This window comes from Diospyros lotus, chromosome 2 (genome assembly GCF_014633365.1).
Source record: "Diospyros lotus cultivar Yz01 chromosome 2, ASM1463336v1, whole genome shotgun sequence".
Taxonomy (NCBI): domain Eukaryota; kingdom Viridiplantae; phylum Streptophyta; class Magnoliopsida; order Ericales; family Ebenaceae; genus Diospyros; species Diospyros lotus.
The window spans coordinates 10,632,348-10,656,177 of NC_068339.1; the positions used below are offsets into that span (position 1 = coordinate 10,632,348).

At 37.3% G+C, this 23,830-nt stretch overlaps 1 protein-coding gene across 2 annotated transcripts in view; it reads right to left on the minus strand.

Moving 5' to 3' along the window:
* LOC127795971 (phosphoinositide phosphatase SAC3-like) overlaps nucleotides 1–17,929 on the minus strand; it is a 38,027-nt gene extending 20,098 nt beyond the window's left edge. Inside the window, exons 1-5 of one of the 2 annotated variants that reach the window (XM_052327970.1) lie at nucleotides 17,107–17,929; nucleotides 15,141–15,345; nucleotides 14,892–15,057; nucleotides 14,426–14,648; nucleotides 13,873–13,949 (exon numbers count right to left, since the gene is read on the minus strand). In XM_052327970.1, the coding sequence (XP_052183930.1) occupies nucleotides 13,873–13,949; nucleotides 14,426–14,648; nucleotides 14,892–15,057; nucleotides 15,141–15,345; nucleotides 17,107–17,193 (758 nt within the window). In that variant the 5' untranslated portion in view covers nucleotides 17,194–17,929. Of the gene's footprint in view, nucleotides 1–13,872; nucleotides 13,950–14,425; nucleotides 14,649–14,891; nucleotides 15,058–15,140; nucleotides 15,346–15,434; nucleotides 15,489–17,106 lie in introns of those variants that run through there. The other variant, XM_052327972.1, reaches the window with a different exon arrangement.
* Nucleotides 17,930–23,830: the final 5,901 nt, after the last annotated feature.

The following is a 23,830-nucleotide window of genomic DNA, read 5'->3' on the forward strand; positions in this document are numbered from 1 at the left end:
GAAAACATATGTGAGAAAGATATTTTGACAGATCGGGTGGTTCATAGGAGATTGGAGGATAATTCCTCTAATACTCCATATGTTCACAACAATGTTCTTATGCCAAAACTAGAAATTCCTTTGTTTGATGGAAAAAACCCAAGGTGGTGGATAAAAAGATGCCAAAATTTCTTTCAGTTTTATAATATACCAGAATTCCAGAAGATCAATTTGGCTTCAGCTTATTTGAATGATACTGCTAATGCCTGGTATCAGGGATGGACAAGACTTAGGGTTGAATGCATGTGGAAAGATTTTGTGGAAGAATTCTGAGAAAGGTTTGGGGATAAAAATATGACCGATGTTACAAAAGAATTTAATAAATTGAAGCAGGTTCGATCGGTGCTTGAATATCAAACAAAATTTGAGGAGCTAAAGTCTTTAATGGTCATTACTAACCCTACCTTATCTGAAGCCTATTTTGTTTCTAGTTTCATTAGTGGCCTAAGTGAAGAGTTGAGACCAATAGTTAAAATGCTGCAGCCTACAACAATCAAGCAGGAGGCAGAAAAGGTAAAACTACAGGAATTGTCAGTGGAAGCTCTATTCAAGAAACATAGAATCCCGTTTAAGGGAATTGGGCCTAGCAGTAACCAAACTTCAACATATACCAGAAATGTTACTTCTGGAGAAAATAAGACATTCTTTTCCAAGGTCAAACTTCCTTATGACCTTACCAACCAAATGCAGCAAAAACTTCCAATGTAGAACAGAGGACACAATCTGGATTATATTATAAATGTGGAGAAATATTTATTCTTGGGCATCAGGGTAAGAGGCAATTGTTGCAACTGGAAGACAAAAATGAAGATGAGGAGCAAATTATTGAAGAAATTGAACTGGCGGATAAAAATTTACTTGAAGATGAAGATGGAGAAATTTCATTACAGAGAATGTTCTACTAATAAAATCATAAAGGTTGAAGGAAAGGTAGGAAGTAGAAAATTACTGGCGTTAATTGATAGTGGCAGTACTCAGTTTTCTGGATGAAAATACTGCCAAAGACTTACATTGCAAACTGAAGAGTACATTTCCTTTATCAGTTACTGTAGCGAATGGCAGTAAGATGTACAGTAAATCCAAATGTGTTGATTTTTGTTGGGAGATGCAGGGACAAGAATTTATTACTGATCTACAACTATTGAAGTTGGGTGGTTGCGATATAGTTTTGGGGGTTGATTGGTTGAGAACAGTCAGTCCAATAATATCTGACTTTAACAAGCTAGAGGTTAATTTTGAGAAGGATGGGAAATGATTAACTCTGATGGGTAGCTTGGATATGAGAGCCTGCAAGTTAATTTCTGGAAATAAAAAATTACAGAAATTTTTGAAGACTAAAATGACCCAAGTGGCTCAAATGTTTTCTAAGAAGAGTTAACTGAGGCTGGTTATCTAGAGGAGTGGACACTGCAGACTGCTTGCAGCCATATGATTCAAACTTTACATGAGGTACAAAATTCAGATTCTTTACATTTACTTTTGGTTGAATTTGAGGACCTATTTGTAGAACCTAAAACCTTACCTCCACAACAACCCTTTGACCATGCCGTGCCCCTTAAACCAAATGTTAAACCCATTAATATTTGTTCCTACAGACCCTCCATTTCAGAAAACTAAAATTGAAAAATTGGTCAATGAAATGCTTACCAATTCTATCATTCAGCCTAGCCATAGCCCATTTGCATCCCCGGCCCTTCTTGTCAAAAAGAAATATGGCACTTGGCGGTTTTGTATTGATTACCATCAATTAAATGCTATTACCATCAAAGACAAGGTTCCAATACCAATTATAGAAGATCTTCTTGATTAATTAAAGAGAGCGACCATTTTTACCAAGCGTGATCAAAGGGCAGGTTATCATCAAATTAGAATAAAACCTGAAAACATTCCCAAAACTACATTTCAAACCCACCAAGGTCTTTATGAGTTTACAGTCTTGCCCTTTGGATTAACAATGCTCCCACCACTTTCCAAGCCCTAATGAACCATATCTTCAGTCCATTTTTGAGAAATAGAAATTTCATACTTGTGTTCTTTGATGATATCCTAGTGTAAGTAAATCTTTTGACCAGCACCTTGATCACCTTAGGACTACAATTGAAGTCCTTCGATTCAACCAATTGTATGTTAAGAAGTCTAAATTTACTTTTGCTACAAACCATGTGGAGTATTTGGGACATATTATCTCAGGAGAGGGTGTAAGTACAGACCCGAAGAAGATTGCAGCTGTGGTGGACTGGCCTAGACCCACTACAGTCAAGTCTTTACATGGGTTTTTGGGACAAATTGGTTACTACAAGCGGTTTATTCAATATTATGGGCTTATAAGTAAACCATTAACTGAGCTACTAAAGAAAGATGGATTTCATTGGAGTTTTCAAGCAAAAGCAGCCTTTATTGAATTAAAGAAAGTTATGACACAAGCTCCAGTTTTGGTTTTGCCAGATTTCACAAAGCCCTTTGTTCTTAAAACTGATGCAAGTGATAAAGGAGTAGGGGCGGTATTGATGCAGGAAGGGAAGCCATTAGCCTTCCTAAGTCGGGCCTTAGCACCAAACCACTTGGGACTCAATGTTTATGATAAGGAATTGATAGCAGTTGTTAAATCATTTGTATTAGATTAGTGGATTGTCTCGGGTGAGCAATTAATGTCAAGGATGTATTCGATATTTCATTTAATCGTTCTGTTAGTTGGTTAGTTATAACAACCAAAACTGTTAGATCATTAAGTCTTGTTTGGTCCGCCCTTATGTTCTATAAATAAGGGGTCAGAGGCCTTTAGTTCTCACGGGGTTTTTGATTCTATCTTGGGCATTCTGTGCCAGTACATGCTGTGTAGAGGAAAGCAATTGAGAGCTTTGTAATCTGTTGTAATCTCTATATAACCTGGGTATAGGGTTGTGAGAGAGAGTTTGTTTTCAGTACATGTAATCGTTTTCGAGATTCAAGATAGTGGAGAAGAGGCCAAAGGCATTCTGGATGTAGGTTTCCTATAAGAGAAATTGAACCAGGATAAATCTCGGGTCTTCTTGTGTGTGTGTTCTTCTAATGTGCTGCTTTCATATTCTATTTTTCTATTTCTTTCGTGTGTGGGGTAATTCCGATTATCTTGAGGGTAGAGTGTTTGATTAAGTGAGGTAGAAGATTGGGACAACAGTAGTTTTGGTGGCTGTGGAGAAATGGTGCCAATATTTGGAAGGGGGTCAGTTCATAATTAGGATTGATCATGAGAGTCTAAAATTTCTCCTCCAACAACGACTCCATACACAGTTACAGTTACAAGGAAAAGGGATGTCAAAGTTGCTGGGCTTAGACTATATTATATAATATCACCAAGGAAGAGAAAATTTGGTTGTTGATGCATTATCTAGGAAATTTGAGGAAGGTTACAGTGCTGCCATTACTTCAATAATTCCAGACTGGCTACAAGAAGTAACTGCTAGTTATGAGTCTACTGTTTGGGTACAAGATCTCTTAACCCATCTCTCTATCAGTCCAACTAGCAAAACCAGGCTGTACTCTGAGTAATGGATTACTTCAGTTTCGGAGAAGACTTGTAGTAGGAGATAATAATCAGCCAAGGACTCAAATAATACAGTCTTTACATGGTTCACCCTTAGGAGGTCATTTGGGCATCAGATCTACATACCATAAAGTGAAACAGTTATTTTATTGGCCCAAATTAAAACAGGTCTTCGGTTGACTATGTGTTAGCCTGTGATATTTGTCAACATTGCAAACATGAAAATGTGGCTGCACCTGGTTTATTACAGCCACTGAAAATTCCAGAACAGGCTTGGACGAGCCTTTCTATGGACTTCATAGAAGGACTGCCGAAATCAGAAGTGAAGGATGTAATTTTGGTAGTGATGGATAGATTCACAAAATTTGCTCACTTCTTGAGCCTTTCTCATCCTTTTATTGCCCAAGAAGTAGCCAGACCTTTTACGGATTGAGTGATGAAATTGCATAGAATTCCACACTCTATTGTGTTTGCTAGAGGTAAAATTTTTACTAGCATATTCTGGCAAGATTTGTTTAAACATTAAATATGTCTACAACTTATCATCCTGAAACAGATGGGCAAATAGAGAGGGTAAATCAATCTGTGGAGGCTTACTTAAGGTGTTTTTGTTTCCTAAAACCAAAGCGTTGCCATAAATGGTTGGTCTTAGCTTAATGGTGGTACAATTCTAGCTACCACAGTTCACTGAAAATGTCTACATTTGAGGCCTTGTTTGGTTTTAAACCTCCTCTGTTACCTGCCCCTGTGGATACTTCATCAGTTGCAGCTGTGGATACTTATTTACAATCTCGCCAGGAGTTACTGCAACTCATTAAACAAGAGCTAGCCATTGCTCAAAATCGGATGAAGCAATTGCTAACAGAAAGAGAAGTGAAAAAGAGTTTGTTGCTGGAGATGGTGTGTTTTCGGATTAAACATTCTCATCAGAAAATTTTTTCTCCTTCTAAATTGATTCCCAAGTATTTTGGACATTTTCCTATCATTGCTAAGGTAGGATCTGTTGCCTATCGTTTGCAGCTTCTACCAGATTCTAATATGCATCTAGTGTTTCATGTTTCCTTACTAAAGAAAACCATTGGCCTTGCTACTACTTCCAGTTCTACTTTACCTCCACCAACTGCAGCTGAAAATTTCAAGGTGGAACCTTCTGTCATTTTGGATAAGAGAGTGATTTACAAGAACAATCTACCTCTTACAAAAGCATTGGTCCATTGGTCTCATCTATGCCCGGACAATAATACTTGGGAATATTTGCCAGATTTGCTCAATCAATTTCCCCGTGCTGCTCAGCTTCTTTGTTTTTCTTGAGGACAAGAAAATTTTCAAGGATGGGAAAATTTCAAGTTTATTTTGTATGTCAATTGTAGCAGATTATTTCTGTAGAGGATCAGTTACAACCTGTAACTGTTGATTGGTTATTTATATATAAAGCTAACCAATCTGTCTGGAGTGAAATCAAGTACGGAATTCAGTTTCTCATTTCTCTCGCAATTTTCTCTCTGTTTTCCTCCACTTTCTCTCTATTCTTCTCTGTTTCTTTCTTCCATTTTTCCCTTCTCAATTACATTCTAAAAAACCCTAGATTCAAGACTAGGTCTTGACACTCTTTAGCCAGCATCACCTAAGTAATACAACAAACCCATAAATAAGACATCAAAACCCATGCACTACTGATAACCTATAACAAGATAATCCAACCTTTCCACACAATTCTAAAACATGAAGCACAAATAACTAGGTAGTGTCCTGTGTCCTCTCTTCCTCAGTTTATCAATCGTAAGGATTGAACCATGCAATGTAGTTGAGCAAAAAGTCCACCCAGGGCAGCAATTGTGTTCTCCAAATGGCCTTATGAGGAAAGCCAACCTCCGCTCCATCAAACTATCCTCCCTCTACCATCCCTCTCCCCTAAAATAGACAAGTCCTGGAGATCCAAATAAGGCAGCTATGGAATCTATTTCCCACTCTCGAAGATTACACCTAAACCATGGTGGTCAAATAAAGCCCTCTTTAACCCATATGGAAGAATTCCTAAACACAAATATTTTTATCCTAGCCAACAGAAAGAGATCCAGGAAACCTCTCTATGCTGGCACCAATTATTGGCAACTCTAGCTTCAAGCCATCTTTGTAAGAGATACTCTAAAGGGAAAACTATCCCAAATGCAGGTGCTACCTTTCTAGACCCCTACACCATAGGGGGTTCTAACACTGTGGCATTCCCCCCTACCGCCAATATTCAGCATCCACAATTTTCCTACATTAACTTTATTTTATCTATTTGGCTCTCACACACGAATCACCACAACCACTTACTTGCCAAGAAAGGCTTACATAACAAGCCTAGCTTTCTAATGCCAAGACCACCTCCATACACCAGTTTGCGGCCTGTTTGGCTTTTGTTTTCAATTTTCATTTTCACTATTTTGACAACAAAACAGAAAAATCACTTTTGGTTACTCCTTTTCATTTTAAATAAAATTTGAAAATTTTTCAAAATTTTGAAAACAAAAAAAATGGGTCTGCACCCAATCCATTGACAAACTATTAGGACTCCCATTAGTCTCACCTATTGAAGGCATAAAAGGAGAGGAACAATAGGGGCAGCCAAAGGAATTGATTCAAGGGCAAAAGAGTCAGAAGTTGGTTAAAAGGAAATATTCATTCACGTGACTGAAATAGAATGAGAGATAGGTATAAAAGGGGAGGGAGGAGGAGAGAGAAGGGATCTGGAAAATTTGTTGAAGAAGTCATTGGAGAGTGAAGCCCTCTCAAATAGGCATGTTTTGTTTTCTTTCTTTGTATCCGCCAATATCCATTGCTGTAAGCTACTATAATTGAGGAGTTCCTACTGTTCAGAGTTAAAATTGAATCAGTTGTGTAAGGGTTCTATCATTCTAGTATCAAAGCATCAATCCATGGGGGTGACCGTCTTTGAGAGAGAGGGGCATTTGGAGGGAAGAATGGAGAATTATCAACAACAGATTGAAGGGAAGATGGAGGGATTACATATGGGATTAGAATCAATGAAAAAAGAGTTCCAAAGGGGGCAGAACATCGGGAAAAACATGGCGACGATGATGGAACAATTTGGATTGTTGATGGAGAGATGGGAGGACTAGGAGAAAGGGAGGAAGGGGAAACAGTCGGGCGAGCACTTACCGGTGAGTTCGTCCCTCAATGGGGAGGCCACGCCGAAATTGGGAAATCGGCATAAGGAAGTTGGCGGTGAGTACGATACCTATGGGGGGTCGAATGGAAGGGTCCGACGCCTGGAGATGCCAATGTTTGAAGGAGACGACCCAGATGGTTGGGTGTTCCAGGCTAAGCGATACTTCTCCATGAATTAGCAGTCGGATGCGGAGAAGTTAGACTCCACTACCCTTTGCTTTGAAGGAGCTGCTCTTGCTTGGTTCTAGTGGGAGCAACGAAGGCGACAGGTGAGAAGTTGGGAGGAGCTTAAGGCGATGATGAGGAATAGATTCAGGCCCACGCAGGAAGGCACGGTGGAAGAGCGATTCCTGGTGCTCCAGCAGTAGGGGTCCGTCAAGGACTACCACCTCTGCTTTGAGACGCTAGCTGCTCCTCTCGAGGACATGCTTGAGGCGCTGCTAGAGGGACACTTTGTAAATGGGTTGAGGCCCGACATAAGGGTAGGGATAAGGGTACTGAAACCCATTGGGCTAGAGCAGATGATGGACCTAGCCCAAAGAATTGAGGAGAGGAATCTAGTGATTCGAGGGAGCCATTCCAATCCCGGCACAACTAGCTCACAGACCCCTGCAACTTCGATCGCCAACCACCAGTGAGTAGTGGTCTTGCCTCCCCCAATAACGTCACCTCAATCGACGACCACTAACCCTGGCTCCTCTCACCGGCCTCCTAATGTCAGTAACTGGAACAATCCCCCGTTTAAACGACTAAATGAGAGTGAACTACAAGCTAAACGAGCTAAGGGGTTGTGTTTTCGTTGTGATGAGAAATATACGATTGGGCACAAATGCAAGAACAAGGAACTGCAAGTGACGGTAATTCACGAGGAGGAAAGGGAAGAGGAAAAGGAGCTGAAACAGGGGAGAATTCGTGGGAGGAAGGCAATACGGTCAAAATGGGGGAAGTAGTGGAGCTATCTATAAACTCGGTAGTTGGTTTAACCCCTCCACAGACCATGAGGGAAATAGAAGACCAGGAGGTGGTGGTTCTAATTCACAGTGGGGCTTCCCATAACTTTATAGCGTCATAATTGGTGATAAAATTGGGATTGATCCGGTCAAAAACAAGAGGCTATGGCGTGATCATGGGATCAGGCATGGTTGTTCAGGGGACTGGAGTGTGTAAAGGGGTAACCTTAACGTTGCAAAATGTGGAAGTAGTGGAGGATTTCTTGCCATTGGAGCTGGGAAGCTCGGACGTAATCCTTGGAATGAAGTGGTTGGCCACACTCGGGGAGACACAAGTGGATTGGGGCTCATTAGTCATGAAGTTAAGAGCAGGGGGAGCTACCATAACACTGCATGGGGATCCCAACCTCAGCAAAACTTTGGTAACGTTGAAGTCGATGATGAGGGAGATTAGAGAGAATGGAGAAGGGGTGTTATTGGAGTTGGGGAGTTTAACTACCCAAGAAAGGATGCGGGCTGGGCAATCCTTGGCAGCTTGCAAGAGCTGCTAGCGAAGTTCAAGCAAAGGAGTTCGAGGAGCCGTGTGGGCTTCCCCCACACCAGAGGCGGGATCACGTGATTATGTTGCAACCGGGAGTGTTGTCGATGAATGTACGTCCCTATCGATACCCCCACCTTCAGAAAAATGAGATTGAGAGGCTAGTACAAGAAATGCTGGCAGCAGGACTTGTCAAGCCGAGTGTGAGTCCATTTTTCAGCCCAGTGTTGCTAGTCAAGAAGGATGGAGGCTAGAGATTTTGTGTTGACTACAGAGTTTAAACAAGGTAACAATTCCTGATAGATTTCCAATTCCAGTTATTGAAAAATTATTGGATGAATTGAATGGGGTTGCTATTTTTTCCAAGTTGGATTTGAAATCGGGGTATCATTAGATTCGAATAGTACCTAATGACATTCCTAAGACTGCTTTCCGCACACATGAGGGACATTATGAATTTTTTATTGTGCCGTTTGGGTTAACAAATGCCCCCACCACGTTCCAATCATTGATGAACGACGTCTTTAAGGAGCATTTGAGGAACTTCGTTTTCGTGTTTTTTGACGACATTCTGGTTTACAATAAGAATATGACTTAACATAGGGAACATTTGAGGTGTGTGTTAGGGCTCCGAGAAGTCCACCAATTGTATGCCAATGCGAAGAAATGTCAGTTTGGACAGCGGGAAATTGAGTATTTGGGGCACGTCATTTCTCAAGACAAGATGGCTGCGGATAGTTCTAAGGTTAAGGCGGTGGTGGAATGGCCTAGCCCCAAATCCTTACATGAACTTCGAGGATTCTTGGGTCTTACGGGGTATTATCGGAGATTTGTGAAGAATTACGAAAAAAATGGCATGGCCATTGACAGACCAACTCCGGAAGGGTAATTTCTTTTTGGGATGAATTAGCAGAGCAGGCTTTTCAATCCCTTAAAAAAGGCAATAACTAATCTGCCCGTGTTGGCTTTGCTAAATTTTTCAAGGGAATTCATTATTGAAATTGATGCATCTGGGCATAGATTAGGGGCAGTGTTGATGCAGCGGCAGTGGCCAATTGCCTTTTTCAACCATTCCTTAAATCCCACTGGTCGAGTTAGATCAATGTATAAGAGGGAATTGATGGCAATAGTATTTATAGTGAGGAAGTGGCGACATTACCTACTTGGGCGTAAGTGTGTTATTAGAACAAATCAGCGAAGCCTTAAATTTCTTATGGAGCAGTAGATGGTTAGCCCGAAGTGTCAAAAATGAGTCATGAAGCTTATGGGGTACGATTTTGAGATTCAATATCTCCCCAGATTGGAGAACCGAGCAGCTAATACTCTCTCAAGCGTCCCTTCTTCCACCACATTGATGGCTCTCTTCATTCCCCGAATATTATAGCTAGACCAACTAAAAGAGGAGGTGAAAGGAGATGCTACACTACAGCAAATTGTTAGAGAAGTTCAAGCGAATCCTTCCAATAGACCCAACTTTGCGCTGGTGGATGGCCATTCCCTGTTCAAAAGCAGGTTGTATCTTCCTAAAAAGTCGGTATTAATTTCGTTAATGTTAAAGAAAGGGCATGATGGACTAGTTGGGAGTCATTCCGGGTTTCTCAAGACTTATAAGAGGATAGCCGCCAACATGTATTGGGTGGGAATGAAGTGGGACATTCAGCAGTATGTTTAGCAATGTTATGTGTGCCAACAGAATAAATATGAGGCTCTATCACCCGGTGGGTTGCTGCAGCCGCTTCCAGTTCCTAGTCGAGTTTGGGAAGATGTGTCCATGGACTTCATCGAATGGTTACCTAAGTCAGCTGGGATGGATACTATCTTGGTAGTTGTGGATCGACTAAGTAAGTACAGACACTTTATTGCCTTGAAACACCCTTTTACAGCGGCTAGCGTTGTGAGAAATTTTGTGAAGGAGATTGTGCGGTTACATGGGTTTCTAAGTTCTATAGTTTCCAATAGAGATAGAATTTTTGTTAGCCATTTTTGGGAAGAGTTGTTCAGGCTGCAAGGCACTCAATTGAGAAGAAGCACATCCTACCACCCTCAATCCGATGATCAAACGGAGGTCTTAAGCCACACCTTGGAGACGTACCTTCGATGCTTTTCTTCCTCCAAGCCTAAGGCATGGTGCAGCTGGTTGCCATGGGTGGAATATTGGTATAACAAATCCTTCCATGTCTCCTCTAGACTAACTCCATTCCAGATAGTTTATGGGCGTGAACCTCCCCCACTGTTGAGGTTCAAGAAGGACACCACGGCTGTTTCGATGATTGAACAACAGTTGGTGGAGAGGGATTCTAATTTGGAAGAGTTGCAGTGCCAACTGTTGCGGGCGCAAGCAAGGATGAAGGAAACAATAGATAAAAAGAGGGATGTGAAATTCAAGGTGGGTGACTTGGTTTATCTTAAAATTCGCCCTTACAAGCAGAAAACATTGCCTACTCAGATGAACGAGAAGTTGTCACCTAAGTTCTACAGGCCCAGGGGCCCTTTACAATGGAGAAAAGGATTAGAAAGGTGGCCTACAAGCAGTCCCTACCACCTTGTGGGATCCACCCCGTATTCCATGTCTCTCAGCTTCACAAAGCGAAAGGAATGGTACAAGAAACAACCGAATTTCTCAACTAGTTAACAGCTGAGTGGGAAATGAAGGTGCATCTAGAATTTTTGATGGGTGTAAGGCCGGGCCGGGGAAAGAATCTACAGAACCTTGAGGTCCTGATACAATGGAAGGGGTTGCCACCCCTACAAGCCACCTAGGAACCCTATCATCATATCCTACATCAGTTTCCTAAATTTCACCTTGAAGACAAGGTGAAACTTGTGGGAGTATTGTTAGGACTCCCATTAGTCTCACCTATCAAAGGCGTAAAGGGAGAGGAACAATAGGGGCAACCGAGGGAATTGATTTAGGGGCAAAAGAGTCAGAAGTTGATTAGAGGGGAATATTCATTCACTTGGCTGAAATAGAATGAGAGATAGGTATAAAAGGGGAGGGAGGAGGAGAGAGAAGGGATCTAGAAAATTTGTTGAAGAAGTCGTTGGAGAGTGAGGCCCTCTCGATTCTCAAATAGGCTTGTTTTGTTCTCTCCTTGTATTCACTAATATCCATTGTTGTAAGCTACTGTAATTGAGGAGTTCCTACTGTTTAGAGCTAAAATTCAATCAATTGTGTAAGGGTTCTATCACAGACCTCTACTCTTAGCAACCTACTTCAGTGGCAATAATGGCAGCAGCCTTCTCTCTTCTAATGCCAACTCTCCTTTAACTATGGTGGCTCAACTAGGAACAAGGTTGATGGCGAGGGCTCTAGTCATAGTTGTCAAGTGCGTGAGAAGGTGCAACTCTGTGTGTCTCATCACCACTGAGGTGCAGATGCTTCGAGGCGCTGCCTAGGCGCACACCTCATGCAAGGCAAAAGGTGCAAGGTGCATGAGTTACATGCCTTGTAGATATAAGTGTATTAAAACCCTATTTCTTGTCCATTTGTCATCTTAGATGTTATTTCTTGTTGGTTTGATTGCATATTTTTGTATACCGATGAGAAGCAAACCTAGCATTGCAAGCTAAGGGTCTACCAGATCTCCCACTCGCCAGGATCCTTTGGCGATGATGTTAACTTGTAGGAGAACTTCACGTTCTGCTTCATTTTTCTTTCAGTCTTCTAATTTCTTTTGCAATTTAGAAGAAGATAATTCTTCGTTGTTTTTCCCTGTGTTCTACTCTTTTTCTTTTTTTTTTTGTCTTCCAATTTCTGTTGCAATTTAGAAGAAACTAGTTGTTAAGAAACAAATGTTTACATTGTGTGCTCTACTGATTTTTTTCTCTCATCTAATTTCTTTTGCAATTTAAAAAAAAAAAACTAATTGAAAGAGAAACTAATTGTTTTTCTAACTATTTTTGTTGTGTGTTCTATTATAATTTTCTTTTCTTGTAATTATTTTGTGTAGTGTGTTCTACCATAATTTTTTCTTCCCTCTAATCTATTTTGCAATTAGAAGAAACTAATTGGTTTTTTTGCAATAATATTAGTTCTTATTATAGGTTATTTGTCATTTATGATTTTATGACTTTGTATCTACCCCCTTATAGGTACATAGTGAAAAGAATTAGTATTTTATAAGCATTTTGAATAAGTTTGTGATGTGCCTGAGGCTTGCACCTACACCTCAAGCACTAATTTGCACCTTAGTGCGCGTTGCACCTTTGACAACTATGGCTCTATTCTTGCAATGGCTCTACTAAGCTTCTTCTTTTGCTTCTCATCAACTCAAAGATCTGGGAGTCAGCAAACTCCTGGAACAAATCTAGGAGTCACTGGCAACTGAGAGAATGTGGAAGGAGTCACCAATGATATTCGGGCCCCCTCCAGCCGCTGGCAACATTAGGAATAAGTTAAGAAAACAAAAAAATAAAACACAAAACTGAAAATGAACATAAAGTGATCAAACAACATATTAAGTTTCTATTTTTTTTAAATGAAGAAATTGAATACAAAAAAATTGAAAATAAAAACTGAAAACTAAAAAGAGAAAGTTGAAAGCTCTGTCAAATGGGCCCCCTAATAATCTTATCCCAATTTACAAATAATAGGCATGCCGCAGTACACGGGGCTTCCTGCTTTGTGAGGGTCTTCTGAAATTTTTCTAATCTAATAACAAGTGATGCAATGGCCATAAAGGGCATTGTATTCAAGGCAATACTAGATAAGGTATTCTTAATGAAGGTAAGTAACTATCTTTTGACAAATATAACTAGGACAAACAAGAAAATGAAAAGTCGATCCCACAGGTGTATTCCACTCACTTAAGTGGATTCCACTCACTCCACTTGCCTCCAAACCACATCTGTTCCATCAATTTAGCGAGTGAAAGTAATATAAAAGCTTTAGTAATGAAATAAGTCACTTTTAACAAACCTATAAGGAAGAAAATATTGCAAAGATTCTCCATTTCCATGTTATTTAATTGCATTTTTTTTTCTTTTAATATGTATTGGCAGTTAAAAGTTTTGGATAAGAGGTTCAAGAAAACACAATATACCACTAATTTCCTTCTCCCCAAAGGACAACTCCAATAACCAGGTTTAATGTGTTCTTCAAACAATCTAGGATTTCAATAGATAATCTCTTAAGTCTTACCTAAACCTCAAAATCAACAACCCATGCCTTTCATGTCAATTTACATTCAGATACCAATCTTTAGACAATCTTCTACCAGAACCACTTAGAATATTTGAATCATACCAACAAAAACTTGTGAATCTTGCTCATTGAAGCTCTCTGGAGTATATACTGAAACTTCATAGAGCTTTTTATGTTGATTTGTAAATTTTTTTATGTCTACCAATAAAACAGAACAATCAAATAAATCAAACATATAATAGTAGCCACATTACATAAATTCATAATGCCCTGACCAAACATATCCTTGGGCATGTTCCAACCTAATATCAGATACACAATACTTAGTGCAAGAACCTTACGAAGAATAAACCAGGTAATTAAGTCTTGGGACAAAGAATTCTGAAAAAAAAAAGAAGAAAGAAAGATACAAATCCTCTTTTCTACAGAAATAAAGAGGTCATGACTAGTGACAAATCAAGAAAGAAACCTATATATATTCTTTGAATTATGAATTCATACTGACCTGGTTCCTGCATAATAACGTGAGCGTCTAGCAATTAGAGTCAATTTGAAGACACGGCCACATATAGAAAGGGTAGCCTGGATTGACAGAGCACACTCACATTAATAAATTATATTACTCTAAAAATTTTCAGAGAGTGTAAAACAACACATATCATTGAGCAGAAAATATAGGAATCGTATCAAGAAATGATGAGACAAGATCCAAAAGTTATTCAGGTAGGTACCTGAATCTACCCCATGGTCATATGTATATTCTATAACACTGTACACTCAAGAAATAGCCATGCAAAGTCCAAAGATCCATTTTGGGAAGAAAAGGGTTAAAATATCAAAGTAGCAAGGCAAAAGCCACAAAACATAAACCAGGAAAACAATGATCAGAAGCCTTAATCCCACTAGGTGGTGTTGGCTAAAAACCAGTACACTTGGTTAAAAAATTATCTTGCATTCTCTCAAAAATAATCAAGGTTATTAATCAGAAAACATATCTGCAATGGGACCATTAAATTTCAACGCAACAATTCAAAAAAAGAAGCAAGCATCATCCTCACCTGTTTGAAAAAACCATACACTAATGCAACCGTCCAAAGAGTATTATGCAGAATATTTCTAATTTCACGAGTCAAGAACTCATTCCAAACAAACATGGTTTCATAGAGGACCTGCCCTGCCTCATTATCACACAAGTTCTTCTGAAGACTATGCATAACATGGTATGAGTAGCTGAAGAAGAAATCCTTTGTAAGATCAACCATGCAAAGGAGCTTCTTGTATCTGAATCACCAACAAAACAGAGAACAACAAATCAATTATTACACCCCTGGAAATTTGTGTCATAAAATTCCACAGGTAAAAAGATGAAGCATTAATATCTTTCCACATGTCAAAGGAAACAAAATCAAGAATTTCATGCTCAGCTCAAATTAAACTGATAAAATAACAGTAACATATCAAACCATAATCCCACTAGGTGGAGAGAAATTAAACAGACAAAGCACCAGTGAAATAGAGAACTACCTGTTCTCATTCTTTGAAATAACCATGTTGGCCAGGACAGTAGAATTGGGAACAGGAATCATCTGACTCTTGGAGACAGCATATATTGCATGGCCACAAATTGCACCGATCTGCCTTCTTTTTGTGATTAGCAGCATATAGTAAGGTCCCAGAAACTTAATGAATCCTGAAAGAACAGCAAAGTGCAGTGAATGTTGTAATGGAAAAAATTAATACAGACACTGAGTTTTCACTTAGAAGATAGCATACCAACTATTCCATAACAAGTAGTTACAAATTTAAGTCCCCCAGTGGACCTATTTCCTTCATGGATCCTTCTCAACAACTCGGAGCATTCATTCTCTGTATATGTTGCAGAGTCCTGACGAATGTTTAGCTCAGAAGGTTCTGATCTGTCTATCTTTAGCACTCTCCAACATGTTCTACTCTTATTTCTTCCAATCATATAGAATTTCTGCAGAATAACATTTGTCAATGAAAGTTGTAAATGGTGAATTATTGTAAATTCATGCAAAAGAAATTAATTACTATCTATTGGTCTACCATATATTTTTCCCCTGAACTTTCTCGTATCATCACCATACCTACATCCCTTATAAGACCATGTTTCAAAGATGAGTTTTCCCTCAACCAACAAGAAGTAAAATGGTATATTAAGTATACAATATACTATGCAAGGGATTGAGAAAACAAATATGGAAAAAGAAGTGTTGTCAGTCCTTTACATAAGAGAATAATAAAAGGAGAATTAGTTAGTCCAAATGCCCAAGAGAATTACACCAGTAACTGATGTTTGAGGTTCTGAGTATCTAGCTTCAAGCACAACATTAACCTGGAAATTAATACTGAAATACCAGCAGAGTATTGCAAGTGGAAACCCTAATAGCATAGAACTTGAGGTTTCATTCAAATCCTAGAATTTCTATACAAACCTTTAAAATTGTTCAGTTTAACCTAAAATTTCTTGTTTTAGATAAGAAATTTGTACATCTGAGCTTTTTGAATGTATTTAATTTCTAAAAGAACTACTGTTCCAAACCTTCAGGAAATGGTAGGAGTCACGCTATCCAGCTCATGCTCACCTTACTATTTCAGGCATATATGTGCTGAAGAGAGAGCTTTTGGTTATGATCAGCTTAGCTATTTCCTGTTTCACCTAGACACATGCTTTACCAGATCAATGTAAATGTGGAGTTGGAAGATGTGTATATTTTCAGTTGGTGGATCTTTAACTTACAGTTGTGAGTATGAGACCTATGGACTAAGAAACAATTCATAGTAGACAAAGCAGTTGTATCTTCTAATGGAGATGTCAACATGTCAGAGCTATACAAATGATATTCTTTAGTACATCTGAACCAATGGGCCTAAACGAGGTTACAGGATTGTTTATGCTTTTATTTTGACAATTTAGTGCCTGCTATGGTTTTCCCTAAGATGATGGACCAAATATTTGGAACTGGAATGAGGGCCTGGCAGAGTGGTGGTGCCTGTTGCAGCCCTTGATCCATGATATTTGACTGGCATGTAACACACAAGCAATTTTTAATGATTAATGTTCCAGACATCAGGCAGGTGAACATACTTCAACCTGCAGTTTGTATCACAACTGAAACTCCAACCTTTACTGGAAAGGACTGAAAGGTACAACTAGACCAAGTTGACTGGATCTTTTGTCAGCAATTTAAGTAAATGTGATCAGTTAGATTGTATAAAATTGGCATTCTTTGAGGTATGAGGCTAGGAGGATAGCAAGCCTCTGTGTGATCGCCAGACTATTTGCAACCTGGGGCCATCAAGGTGAGCAATGGGCGGGAACGGACCATCGGAAACTAGACGTAGACTTTCTCATGAGGCTAGTTTTGCCTCACATATTTTCCTTGCTCGGCAAAACAAAGTTGATTTGTTAGAATAGAAACCCACAAAAAGAACAAGAAATTGACACAACTACATTAGCACCAGAACGAACTTAATGAAGCTCAACTGATCCAGGCTTGACTGGCTTCAATTGTATGTAAAATAGCCAGAGTTTAAAATTGGTTTTTTCGACAGAGAAACAAGCCCAAAGAGTTTGTCCGCAAGCAAAGGATTCACCCTTAGCATTAGGGGAAAATAGGGTGAAATTTACACCATCCAAATGAAATCGAGAAAGAAATTGCAAGATCAAGTACACAGCTCCAGACAAGGCAAACCAAGAGCGAAGAAGAATGTGTACCGATTGAGTCTCATAGAGGCGGAATTTCTGCATATACCCGTGATGCGTTGTCACAGACTGCGAAGGGCGCTCGTTCATTGACGCCATTAGGGTTTTCAGATCCCGAGCCTCGGGCTCGGGATACAGTCACTCGCGCATTCACCACTACCAAAATCACCTCTGGCCCAAACACATCCAAACACAACTTATCGGTTGCTTCAAATACAGCATTTTCCTCCAAAAAGTGTTCGATTTGGCTTCCTTCTCCATTTGAATCCCTTCTCTTCCATAAAGGTCACGGTACTGGGAACAGCTCTCCTGATCTTCAAATCTTTGATCACGAGAAAGAACCAAAAAAAAAAAAAACCAAAAACAAGGAAACTGATTGTGAATCGGAAACCAACTAACAAGGGTTTCAGAAACTTGCAATTTATCGAAGGAAATACGAAACCAGGAGCAGGAACTGAAAGGACTAGGGTTTGGAAATCGAAATGGAAACTTCACTGGCGAAGGATGGAGATGGAACCGAGGACGAAGAACAATCTGTCTAGAGATGCTCCAAACCAGTTTTTGCTTTGACAATGATGATGATTATGGAGATGATGATGACAATAATTATGTTTGTATTAAATCATTTTGGAGAGAGATAGAGAGGGGGAGAGAGCTCAGATCCATAGAAATCAATGAAAACCACAACGTGGGTGGCCACAACAACATGTCACCATCCCCACACCCAACCGAAAAAAAAAAAAAAAAAGGGCAAATTGATTAATCAAATTAGGTTAAAAAAGAAAAATCGCCACCCAAATCATTGCGGGAAATCATTTGATTTTCTCCCAAAGTTGAGAAATCGTTGTTTTTTTTATGGTATTCATTTCATATAATGGAGTGTAATCTGTGATGCGTGCGTGAGCCAGACAACCCTAAAAGCAAAATTTTAGAAGCAAGCTTCTCGTGAAGATGCTTCTCTTTCTCAGTTACCCATTAATTAATTAATTAATTAATTAATTGGCATTTTCGGGTCGATTGGTGAGAACGGGTCAGAAGGTCGATCAATTAATTGCGACGCCTTCCTTGTTGGACTTGATCATTGACCCCATATTTTCTCCCCCTTACCTAAATTTAAAACCATATTAATCACGTCTTATTTAACTCTTGTCGCTTAGCTGATTTTTCTCTTCAATTTGAGAGCTAAGTAACTCGGTATTAATATCTAGTGTAGACAATTATTTAAAAAAATTATATTTTATGTATAGTCTAAATAAATATATATAGAGTTACGGTGAAACCAATATTACTCTTATATATAATTTTTGTTAACTCTTTTTATAAACTAAATATTCATATTATCAATTGAGGGGCATTATTATTATTCTCTCTTTGGTGATAACAAAAAATGGCAACAAAAGTCTTTTCATGCCATTTATCAAAAACTTTTTTAAATTAATTTTCATTATTTTAAAAACCTTTTATTTGAAAAAAATATAAAACTAATGGTGGAAAATAAAACCGATTCCAACAAAACACTTTAAAATGTGCTCGCTTTTATTTATTTTTTTAATTACGAAATTCAAAAATAAAACAAAAAGGAGATAATTAAAGCCCAATGTACTGTTACAGTTAGAAGGACTATTAAATACAACAACCTTAACCAATTCATTAATCATATATTATGCCAATAATAATAATAATAGTCCATGAGACCAAATTTCATGCGACCTTCAACTTCCATCACCTGTTATCGTAACCTCATTAGTGCATTCAATTAATTTATTTAATATATAATTAAAAAATAAAGATTACATATTTTCATTAATAAAAAAGAGGAAAATATATTCTTATTAACTAGCAAGGTGACAGAATTTTTGCAATTAAAAAAAAAAAAAGGAGATGTTTGTGGTTCTGTTTAAACGTTTAAAATTAGAAAGCCATTGTGAATCAAATGGCATGACATTTTCACTGTTTACACATTACCCACACTAACGCTAATTAAATATCATCTGCCAGCCAGAGCCAGGTACTGTATAATCCTTTGTCATTATATTATTATTACTATGAAATCCATCATTCATTCATAATAGGGCGGCTGCAAGCGCAAGGTCGGTTCAACTTCAACACCTTGGCAATTACTTGGATCATTTTTCAAATTTTATTATGTTAAGAGACTCAGTCCGATATGGTGATGAACACGATTCGAAATGTATATTATTTTTAAAGTATACAAATATTTTAATTAAATATTTAAAATAGAGTAATTTTGTAATATAGATGTGATCATTTGTTAGATCTGGGTTTGAATCTGGATTTAAATAGACTCCCAAAGGCCAAATGATTTAAGCGAATGATCCCATGTTTATTATTATTAAGCATGTCACTTGTTCACATATTTTTTCTTTCACAGTTGTCGACATGCAACTAAATCTTATTGAATTTTTATAACAAAAGTATAGTTCAAATAATATAATATTAATTAATACTATTGTTAATTGTAAACCATTTGTCTTAATCCAGCATCATACAAGTGTGTTTTTCTTGGATGCTAAGAAAGAAATAAACTGTTGCCGACTTCATTTATCAACCATGCTGCGCTGTTTATAAATAAAAAAAAAATTAAGAATCAAAATATCTTATTGCATTGCAACTTCCAAGTCCAGGGTTAAATTCGTAACTTCAATGTCAATGTTAGGCTGATTTTACATCAATGTCAAATTAATAGTTTTGAAAAAAAAAAAAAAATTATGAACGTGGGCCGTGGCTTTGGGAACACACTTCATTTGCTTGCCCGCACGTTTTAAGTTCTATGATAAATATAGATAAATAGCATATAATACGGAACCGAATGGCGTTGCTCAAAATGTTTGGCATGTCCCTACACGAGATGCCAGCTGGACAATTACGTTTTTAGCCAACAACCATGTACGGATAAATCACATCAATTTTTTTTTTTTTTTTATATTTTTGCAACATGGGCACTAAACTTTAATTACTTATAAAATGATCATAAAAATTTAAAATAATTTTTAATTTATTCATATTTAAGATTTTTCAACGCACACTCACTAAAACTCTTATCGAGATGATGACATGGTGCTTGCATGACAAACAATTAAAGTCGAATGCTGAATGTACAAAATTGCCAATGAAAATGTGCCACATGGCACATCCCCCTGATCCCCATCAAACATATTCTTCTTTCCCTATCTTTTTCTTCTTCATGTGTGACCGAAACAGTCGAAGGTAGTGGCGAAACAACGAGGGATCAGAGATGGGAGCGAAGCAGTGGTGACCGACGGGTGAAATAGAAGCGTTGACAATCGTGGTGGCGAACGAGGATAGAGACAATAGCTGCAGTGAATGATGACAATCCCTCTATATTTCGTCTCCATGCGTGACCAAAGTAATCAAAAGCAAAGGCGACAGCGAAACAACAATGATCGGTGAGACCAACGCATAAAGCAACGGCTAACGAAGCAGAAGTGTTGATGGTGACGACGATGAATGATGATAAAGGCGATGACGAATGATGATTGAGTTGGCATCGTCGGCATTAGAGGGGAACAGCAACAATTGACAACCAGAATAAAAGGGTAGCAAACGCAGGTGAGAAGAGAAAGAGAGATTGAGATAATGGGTTTGGTGGGGATAAGGAGCTATGCCATGTGGCGCATTGTCATTGGCAATTTTGTACACTCAACATTTGACTTTAACTGTTTGTCACATCATCGTCACTCCAACACTATGTCATCACCACAGCAAAAACACAAATGAGTGCATGCTAAAAAATCTTAAATGTGACGAAATTGCAAGATATTTCAAACTTTTAATATAACTTTACAATAAATTGAAGTTTAATAACCATATTGCAAAAGATACCAAATTTTGGTGGCGTGGTGTGATTTAGCCACTATGTACTTTAATTAAAAACTAAAGCTTTCTTAATCGACCATGTGTAGAAGCATTAATTCATGAGTCACGACAAAAATAATAATTAATTTTTTATTTAAGAAAATCTTAGATATAGTATATAGTATAATAATATTTTATGCGAAAATAACCCTATATAAGATTAAAGTGATACAAAATCTAAAATTCATGTGTAATTTATTTTTCAATCGGGTTAGTCTGTTAATGCTAGATATATTGTATTGTTGAGAGTTGATTATTCTCTGTAGACATATTATATTCGTTGAATTGGAGAAAAATCTAAACACGCCATCTATGAAAAATAAATTTGGCACGTGATATTCCTGTTTAGCATGGGTTCTAATAATTATTTTATACAAAAAAGTTTGGCAAAAATAAATATATGACAGTGATATTTGAAGAAATTAAGCTAAATTTGGCATGTATTCTGATTAGTTTGAAATGAAACGACCTAAAGAAATTGCAATAAAAAAAAAGATAATGTATATCTAGTTATGCTAAAGATTTAGAAGAGACTATGGGTCTCTTCTCTTTGTTGTTTTTAATTCGTTTTAAGTTTTCAATTTTTTAAAATACTGAAAATGCCTTCTCTTTTTTATTTTCAAAAATATATTTAAAAAAATTATAAAAAAAATCCAAAACAACATTTATTATTTTGGGTGTTTTATGTGAAAACACACACAAAACACCAAAACGCGAAAAATGAACCGCCTTCCCCCCAGCCTCAGCCTCAGCCTCAGCCTCCATTCTTGCATATCTTCTCTCTCTCTCTCTCAAGCCTCGCCCAAACACCGCGCATGCCATCTCCGTCGCTGCCAAAGCAACCATTGACCTCGCTCACCATCTTCGTCGCTGCCAGAGCCGCCGTCAACCTCGTTTGCCACCGCCGAAAGTCGCCATCGACCCCTCCTCTCCCCCTAAATCTAGCAAACCCCATCCATTCTCTCTTTCTTCTCTCCAAAACACCCAAAAATCGCAAACCCGAAAACACAATACCGCTATCGACTGAATCAGCCACTACCACCATGACCATCGCCGTCAACTGCACTCACCATCGGCCGTGCGAGCTACCGTCTACCGCACACCGTCGCTCCCAGGGGTGTCAACGGTTAGGATTGATCCGGTTCTATAAGAATCCAATAACCGAACAATTTTTAACGGTTCCGAAAAAATAAGAACCGTAACCGAACCATTACATATGTAAAACCAAATCATGACCAATCCGTCGCATCAGACCGATTTCGATTCGGTTTCGGTTCTATCTAATTAACATTTAGTTTTTATACATTTTCACAAAATATGAAATTACAAACAAATTTATTAATTAAAATAAATTCATAACTTCATTAATGCTTCAAATCTTGAAGTAAAAATAGAACAAAATAATTCATAAACTACCTTATCAAATTATATTATATCGATCATTTAGTATAGCAATAACGCATAAAAGTCTAAAAATAAAAGAGTTTATGAATAACAATAACTAACAATAAAAAAGAAATAAACAAAAACTAGCATATTAAAATTGCAAGTAATAATATATTTATGTGTATATATATGATTAGTGGTTAATTTTGTAAAAATTTTGTTATAATTATACCCTTCTTTCGATCTTAAATATGGTTTAAATTAGATATTAATATATATTTTATGGTTATATGTAAATTTAAATTGAAAAATGAATGAAATGAAATTTTAAAGTAAAATTTAATAATAATAATAATAATATATAAAATTATATATAATACATATACATCATTATATGCATGCATGTAATATATATATATATATATAATATAATCTAATATATATATGTGCCATGTGTAATACATATATATAATATATAATTTATTAATAACATTAAATTATTTTTATTTTTTAGGCATGAAGAATTCAAGCCCATGAAGACTTAAAGTCCATGAAGAATTCAAGTCCATGAAGAAATCAAGCCCATGAAAAATTAATGTCCATGAAGAATTCAAGCCCATGAAGAATTAAGGTCCAATTTGAGCAACCCATGGAAGATATTATTTGGAGAAGGCCCAAGGATTATTTTTAATCCTAATAAAGATTAAAAACCAATTTATAGAAATCTATTTTTATTTTTTATGTGAGAGCTTTATTAGGTGTGTTTTTTTTAGCTAAAATCCATTTAACTATTAGGTGGATATTATAGCTAAAATCCATTTAACTTTATGAGTGCTTTATTAGGTATGTATTTTAGCTAAAATCCATTTAATATTAGGTGTGTATTATAGCTAAAATCCATTTAACTTTAAGTGTGTGAGTGCCCATTAGATATAATTATGTCTAATTGAATAATTGAAATTGTGTGGTTTGTATTGCATCGTGTAGCCTATAAATAGCTCACTTGATTGCATTTGTAAGTGTGATTATTATTCTTGAATAAAAGTTTAGTTATTTCCTTAGAATTCTCTCTTTGAGAATTGCTTTTGTTCTCTCTCATTTTCTTTAGTATTTTCTCTTGTGATCTTACTTCCTTCCTTTCTTCTTTTAAATTCTTATGTCATTTATTATTACTTTATTATTCACCGCCTAAATGGACGGTTAGTTTTTGCCTTTAAATTCTTGCAATTTTCATTCTTATCATTTAATTGTTCACCGCCTAAATGGACGGTTAGTTTATGCCTTTAAATTCTTGCAATTTTAATTCTTGTATTTTAATTATCTACCGCCTAAATGGCCGGTTAGTTTCTTCTATTTTAATTCCTGTCATTTAAATTCTGTTATTTAAATTATGTCATTTAAATTCCTGTCAATTAATTTAATGGAGATGAGTAGCTAAATCTAATCTTGGGTT